The 8,316-nt window shown below is 36.7% G+C and overlaps 1 protein-coding gene across 4 annotated transcripts in view; it reads left to right on the plus strand.

Moving 5' to 3' along the window:
* Positions 1-7,460, plus strand: part of edc4 (enhancer of mRNA decapping 4) — a 115,347-nt gene extending 107,887 nt beyond the window's left edge. For all 4 annotated transcript variants that reach the window (XM_043707093.1, XM_043707095.1, XM_043707094.1 and 1 more), the window contains exons 28-29: positions 4,237-4,400; positions 6,304-7,460. In XM_043707093.1, coding sequence (XP_043563028.1) covers positions 4,237-4,400; positions 6,304-6,493 — 354 coding nt within the window. In that variant the 3' untranslated portion in view covers positions 6,494-7,460. The remainder of the gene's footprint in view (positions 1-4,236; positions 4,401-6,303) is intronic.
* The last annotated feature ends 856 nt before the right edge of the window (positions 7,461-8,316 follow it).

Consider the following 8,316-nt stretch of genomic DNA (forward strand, 5'->3'; position numbering starts at 1 on the left):
GAATTGAACCCGGGTCTCTGGCGCTGTGAGGCAGCAGTGCTAACCACTGTGCCACCGTGCCTGAAAGTTTAGGTGATCAGAATCTATAATTCTAATTGAGATGAATTTTCTCCTTTTTGATAGTCGTGAGTTTTATGTCAGTATTTTTAGTTTGAAATTATCTTTGGTACTGAAAGATATTGCACAGTTTTAGGCTTTACGTCAGTAATCACACATCCTTCCCAGTGGCTGATGTTGGTGATGCCTTTAGTCATAACATCTCCTGAAGTTGTGCAATATCCAGAAACGTGAAGCCTGCACAACGTTCAGGAAATGTCCAGGATAATTCGTTGGATGTCCAGAAATGAATAATTGAAAGCCTTCTTTAATGTGCTTGTTACGTAAATTAACTTGTAGGCTTTCACAGAACTTTAGCATCTAATTTAGTAATTTTAAAAAGCAGTACAACCTATTGATACTTCGACTTCAAAATTGAGATAACCTCGCTTTGATGTTGCATCCACATGGATAATGGTAGACCAATGCTTTCTTTTCTGCTTTGTGAAGTGACTATTAGAAAAGATGTATTTGGATCTTGTTAAAAGGAATAGTATCTAGGATTTCTGTTGTTTTGATCTGAATTTGAAGACTGGACTAAGCTACATCTTTTTAAAATGAATGGTGATTTACCATTTCAACAGAAAGTGTCGCTTGTTGTCTTATCTCTGCAATGAACAGTAATATTGCTGCCCTAATGCTTGCTTTTAAATGCAACCTTAAACAACAATGCAACTCGCTGTGCTTCACATTGGAATGTCAGACACTGAACTTGAGGTTATCCAAAGCCCTGCTGCACGTGTCCTACTATTTGCCAAGTCTTGATCACCTGTCATCCAGCATTTTCAAACCTATATTGAATTCTGGTTCTGCAAAATTTCCATTCGTATTTTCATGTTTCTTCAAGGCCTCACCAACGCCAATCTCTAGCTGTAAATTATCTTCTGAAATCATTGAATTTCCTACAATTTGGAAAGAGGCCATTTGGCCCATCGAGTCCACACCGGTCCTCCAAAGAGCATCCCACCCAGACCAAGAGCTTACCCTGTCCCCATACTCATGCATTTACTATAGCTTATCCACCTAATCTACATATGCCTGGACACTGCGGGTAACTTTTAGCATAGACATATCACCTAACTTGCATATCTTTGGACTGTGGGAGGAAACCCACACAGACACTGGGAAAATGTGTAAACTCCACTCAGACAGTTGCTCAAGGCTGGAATTGAACTTTGTCCATGGTGCTGTGAGGCAGCCGTGCTAACCACTGTGCCACCGATCTGTGATATTCCATTTCTGCCCTGTTATGTTTTTAGTTGTTGCACCATTGGTGAGTGTGCCTTTAGCTGCCAGTTTATATCTCTGGAATTCCATCCTTAGATCTGTTTGCCGCTCAACCTGTTTCTGCCTCTCAATCTGTTTCTTCTATGGTATTCCTTACCGCATATCTTTTTGACAAAGTCTTTGGTCTGCTGCCATCCCCATATGTGAATCTGTATCAAATTTTGTTAATGCCCCTGTGAAGATTGTTCGTATGTTTTATTATGCTAAATGGACTGTGTAAAATCCAGTCACTGTCAATTGTGTTGGTTGTTGCTCCTGGGTTTGTTACACTGGCACTACTGAGGCCCATGTTTCTATTATCTAAATCCCGTGTTTACAAAGTATTACAGTACAGAAGCATACCATTCAGGCCAGCAGGTTCATGTTGGTGTTTATGCCGGATATGAGCCCCAAGGTTCAACCATCAATGTAATGTTCTTTTTACATTTTCCTGCATGCACTTATCCAGTTTCACAAAAGATGAATCTGTGCTATTTATCTCAACTACTTCTTACAGTCGTGAGTTTCATCATCTAACCACTCTCCAAGTAAAGATGTTTCTCCCAAATTTCATGATGGATTTATTGGTGATCCCTAATTCTTGTTTTGCCTCTAAGTGCAACCACCTTAGAAACTTGTTTCCTGTGAGGAATATTATATAATTGACATGTTTTGGATTTTTTTCTCTTATGACATGTTTTGTTGAGAAGCAGCTAATTTGGAATTGGGGTGCAAATTCATGTGATGAAAAATGCTCCAAAATAATGGGTAATGTGATAAATTTAAATTGCTTACCTGCATGATTTTTGCAAAGAATTTCATTACTGTGCAACTACCTATTGGCGGAAGGTTCATTTAAGGCTGAATTATTGTGCCTGTACATAGACTGTAGATTGCAAAATGAAATGTTTAGCAGGAACTGACCATCCATTGCAGAGGACGTTACTTTTTATGAAGTGAGCTTCGTCTTCGGGCCTAAATTTAATTACTAAGTCTTACTGAAGTAATGGATTCTATATTGCTATCAGTATGAATCGTTGCACTTTATTGACCAAGTCCTATGTAGTTAAGGCTGCTTTTCTTTAGTAGTTAATTCAAAACCATTTTTACAAATTAGTAGAGCCATATTCAGATGCTAATTGTGGGTAAAGTGCAAAATTGATTTTAATTTGATTTATTGTTGTCACATGTACCTGAATACAGTGAAAATTTTGTGAGAGTATAGGAAGATCATAGCAAACAAGGTCATACCGATCATAGGGTGCTTAGACAGAGCGAGGCATACAAGGTTACACCTACACATAAAAGCAGGGAAGAAGTTGTTCTTGAACCTGTTGGTGCATGTGTTCAAGTTTATGTATTTTCTGCCTGGTGGAAGAGGTGAAGGAGAATATTACTGAGGTGGGAGGAGGTCATTGATGATGTTGGTAGCCTTTCCGTGGCAACGAGAAGTGTAAATGGAGTCATAAAGATGTACAGCACAGAAACAAACCCTTCGGTACAACGTGTCCATGCTGACCAGATATCCTAAATTAATCTAGTACTATTTGCCAGCACTTGGCAAATATCCCTCTAAACCAATCCTATACCCATCCAGATGCTTTTTAAATGTTGTAATTATACCAGCCTCCACCACTTCCTCTGGCAGTTCATTTCATACACGCACCACCCTCTGCCCCTTAGGTCCCTTTTAAATGTTTCTCCTCTCACCCTAAACTTATGCTCTCTAGTTCTGGTCTCCCCCACCCCAGGGAAAAGACCTTGTCTATTTATTCTATCCACACCCTTCATGATGTTATAAACCTCTATATAGTCACACCTTGGCCTCCAACGCTCCAGGAGAAACAGCCCCAGCCGATTCAGCCTGTCCCTATAACTTAGACCCTTCAACCCCGGCAACATCCTTGTAAATCTTTTCTGAATTCCTTCAAGTTTCACAACAATCAGGGAAACAGAATTACACACAGTATTCCAAAAGTGGCCTAACTAATCTCCTGTCCAGCCGCAACATGATCTCCTAACTCTTATATTCAATGCTCTGACATGGACAGGAGGTTGGCTTCTGGGTTGGTCTGGGCTGCGTACACAACTTTCTGTAGTTTCTTACAATCTTGGGCGGAGCAGTTACTGTGCTGCTGTGAAAACAACCAGATTAAGTTGGTCATTGTGTTCTGTTGAATTTGCCTATTTTTGATTTTCCAGACAAAATGCAAATTGCTATCTTGGTTGTTTTTTGTGAGGGAAGGAAGGTTTGCCTTGCGTTTGTTCTGAAGCTGCTTTAGTAATTGTTCCATGGGTCAAAGAAACAATGCAAGTAAAATCAGCCATATAATTCGGGCAAGAAAACGTATACATTTCAAATGTATAATATACCTGTTCAAGGGAGTGATTGCTTTATGGATTCTCTGGATCTTCTTAACACAACACAGGCACACAAACAATTTTAATACATTTTTCAATTTCTGAAGAGCTGAATTTGCCAAATCATTTTTGATGTAACATTTTCAAAATATTTTGACTGTAGATATCCTGTTGGGACTGCTAAAATAGGTTCAGAAATATAAAGGTTGTTGAGTATTCCAGTACTTTTCTTTCCTGAAAGGTATTCTAGTTCTTGTCTACAAATGGTTTAGTGTTATTGTTATGTAGTTGATCGTACATCCCAAAAGAATTCCAATAATGAGTTTTCCAGAATTTCCGTTCATTTAATTTGTAGCAATAACTGAGTAAAATTATTGATTGATCTTATAGTCCTCATTATTGAATAACTGCCATAAGCTAATAGTAATATAGTATTGGTTTGAACACTTGTTTATGCAGTTTGTAATAGGCTGAGCTATTATCTGTCTTAATTAATTATTTTCTATCAATCAGGCTTTGACTGCAGCAGATCTCAATCTGGTACTTTATGTCTGTGAAACTGTGGATTCTCAACTTGTCTTTGGCCAGAATCCTTGTCCCCTGACCCAACCGGTTTTGCTTTCACTTATTCAACAACTTTCCACCGATCTCAATTCACGCACAGAACTAAAACTGAGGTAAGATGCACCTGAAAATTTAAAGCCTGTCAATGACATCAGGAAAAGAAAGAATGGTTGGCATTTCTGAAACAGGGTACAATGGTTATGGTATTAAACTTATAATCTAGAAGACAAATCTAATGATCTAGTGTTCAAATGCTGCCACAGCAGCTGTGGAATTTAAATTCAGGTGATTAAATAAAATCTGGAATGAAAATCTAATATTGATCATTGTGATCAAGAAACTATCTTTTGTTGTTTTCAAAAAAAAACTGGTTGCATTGGTGGAAGGATCAAGAACCGGAGGTCACAGATTTAGTGTAATCGGCAAAGGAAACACATTTTTTACATTTTTATTGAAAGTGACAGTACAAATTGAGAGAAAGCAGGCAATGAACTGGGCTTCATAGATAGAGACATTACTTCATTACTGTTGCATTTTATCTTAATAAACTGAATACAACATTGGCTTGGCTTCAGCTGAAGAATTGTCTAGTTCTATGCACTGATCTTTAGGAAGGATGCAAAGTAATAAGAGAGTGTCCAGCGGTTAACTGAGTGATTCCAGGGATGAGGACTTTCAGTCATGTGAATAGATTGGAAAAGGCATGACTGTTATTTTTAAATAGAAGGTTGAGATGAGGCTTCATTTACTGCTTCCTTTCTCCATTTTTTCTGCCTGTTTCACTTATTTGTGTGCATGCACACACCTGAGTTCCTGCTCTTTCAAATTGCAAGCTTAATTTTGTCTATGTTCTTTGTACCAAGATGACTTGCTTGCATCTTGATGACCAATTGCACTAACTTTTCAATGTCCTTTAGAAGTTCTACACTATCCTCCTCAAGTCTTACAATACTTTCTTATCCACAAATATATGTGTTCCAAATACCAATCCTGTAGAGTTTCACTCCCAAACTTACTCCAGTCTGAAAAAAAACAACCATTCCCCAAAACTCAGTCATTTTTGTATCTGTTTTGTTACAGTCCTTTTATTTCATTAGCTCTACCATTCCCACAAGTCTATCTTGTGGCACTTTATCAAACATCTCGTGTATATACGTCAACCCTCAGTGTTGTCTCATAAAAAAAACTAAAACAAATTAATTAAACAGTGTTAATGCTGCTGGCATCACCTGAGTCTGAAGGAATTTGCATGTGATTAAAATTCTCACTTTTATTTCCAGTGTTATTAGGTTTGTTTTTAAACGAGATTGTAACATTTGCAATTCTCCAGTACTTGTGACATCATGCCTGAATCTGCGAAGATTGGAAAATGATGACCAGTGCATCTGCAATGGCCATTCTTGCTTCCCTTAGTATCTTGCATGTATCTCATCTCATGTGCATATCCTGTGATTTGTTTTAAAAGTTGGATCCTTCTTCAATGTGTTTCAATAAGCAACACTACCTATCATAGTAACCTCCTTCAAGACAGGAATACACAGTGTAAGCATTGAGTAAAATGCTGCATTGTCAGGTGTGTGATCATTCAGATAAGATGTCAAACTAAGGCACTATCCATCTTCAGGTGGATATAAAAATTCTCAGGACAGTATTTTAATAAGCACAAAGAGTTCCTGTAATAATGCCTAACATTTTCCCTCCTGCAATGTTATGGAAAACACACTGTCTAGTTACCAGTTCATTCACTATTTATGGGACCTTGATATGTACAAGGTGCTTGCCTTTTTTTATACAAGTGACTGAAAAGGTAAATTAGTTGGTTGTGAAGTATTTTATGGCTATCCTGAGGATGTGAAAGACAATATATAAATACCTGTGTAGGTTTCTTCTAGCTTACTTTCAATTGCTGATTGTTGAACTTTTATAGCATTTTCTGTTTGAAAAATATTGGAAACACAATATTATGCCTTTTCATGTATGTTAACTATAGATAACTAATCTCCAATTTAATTTCAGTTACCTGGAAGATGCAGTCATGAATCTAGATCACACAGACCCAGTTGCTAGGGATCACATGGGTTCTGTATTGAATCAAGTCAGACAGAAACTGTACCAGTTCAACCAGGCAGAACCTCACAGTAATTTGAGCAAAAGGGCTCGGAGACTAATGATGATGCTTCAAGGACTAGTGACTCCACTGAGTTAAGCTGTACACTGTGGCCATTCCATGATCTGTAAGGATTGTGCTATGATTATACAATTTGCATAGCTGTATCTTCCTAATTAATCTTTTTTTTAAAAATAAAACTCTAGGGCTTGTGCGTCCTCATCTGTGGTAAGAAAATGATTTGGAGCCACAAGTTAGAGCAGTAACTTGATGTATAAGCTGCTTCATATGTTTTTTCAACTTCCTTCTAATCTGGTTAGCCTATTTTGTATAAGTATCTACTTGTATGTTCCTCAGGTTAAAAGTACCTATTTAAATATATATTAAAAAAAGTCCTCTCCCATGGTTACATTTGTGAAGCAGCTGAGGCTATGTAACCAACACAATACTACAAATTTAAACTTGCATGTTAGCAAAAATGTATCAAACAATACCCGTAAACTCCATTTGAAGAGTAGGCTCATTCTTCTTGGCCCTGTTAAATTCCTTGAAGCACTAAACAATTTCTCATTTGCAAATTCTGACCTCAAAGCTGTGAAGTTGAATACAGCTATCAGAAGTTGAGTGAACATCCAAAAATATATTTTCAGAATATTTCAAATTAGTGTTGGACTGTTACTTGAAGTTTCTATCATGTTTGTTTGAGGAAAAAAAAGATAAAAATCAACAGCAACAAGTTTGTTTATTGCATAATGTTTTCATTCATTTACAATTTTGTTGTATTTTACATTTTTGCTTCCTTTTTATCTTTAATATGGAAACTCCTTGTTTTGGATAATGTTTCAAAACTGTTCAATAAAATCTTTGGAAATTGTCTGGATTGGTTTTTCCTTAAATCATTAGCACTAATTTACATTTATTTTTGACCAATCCAATCAACAGGTAAACTGCCTTGTATATGATACTTTTATAACTTTTTTGTTTTTATGATGGTTTGAAAGTTTAGGAAAACTTCTGTATTCTTAATTTTAGAATTGTAATGTTTAAAATAAATGCCATATTTCAAACAAAATTTGTGGATATATGTTAAAAATTTTACAAAGGTGGTGTGAAAATTGGCATAATGGTTATTGAAACTGTGCATTTAATTGAATTGCTTCGGTAAATTTTGCCATTTGCACAGCATTGTATTACCTTCAAACCCTTGTGTCCTGAATAGCTCACCGTGTTCATTTTTTCAGTTCCTAAGAATATAAATAACTGAACAAATACAATCTGCAATTTCTAACCTGATCTTTTATATTAGTGGTTAAAAGACATGAAACTGCAGTTGCCAAGCAAGAACTTTCTTTTATCTTGGTTGCTGCAAAATAAGCTCTATGAAGATAATTTGCTAAATATTTAAACTTCTGCCAGTAAGATATTGAAAGCTTTGAAGGTGGTTCACCTTCTGCAAAATTCATTCGTTTAATTATTCCCAGTGAATGTTCTGCAGTTAATTTCTACATGCCCACAAAACTGTGTTTTGTAGCTAAAGTCTGAAATTGTTGGGAGTTGGTTCAAAAGAAAACTGTGAATCCTGTATTCAGGATAGAGGTATTGCCGCAATTTTGACGTCCCAGCGTCCAGACACAAATTCAAAACCACCATTGCAGCTGGTTGAATTTAATTCAGTTAAAGATATCATTAAACTACCCTTTGATTATTATTAAACATGGTTCATGAATGTCCTTTATGAAAGGACATGTGATCCCAGATCCTTAGTAAGGGGAGCCAATGACGTACTGGTCATTGAACTGTTAATTCAGAGACACAGGTAATCTGCCGGGGACCTGGATTCAAAGCCTGCTATGGCAGATGGTGGAATTTGATTTCAATAACTTGGAATTAAGAGTCTAACGATGACAGTGTAACCATTGTGG

The sequence above is a fragment of the Chiloscyllium plagiosum genome, chromosome 17, assembly GCF_004010195.1.
Source record: "Chiloscyllium plagiosum isolate BGI_BamShark_2017 chromosome 17, ASM401019v2, whole genome shotgun sequence".
NCBI lineage: Eukaryota > Metazoa > Chordata > Chondrichthyes > Orectolobiformes > Hemiscylliidae > Chiloscyllium > Chiloscyllium plagiosum.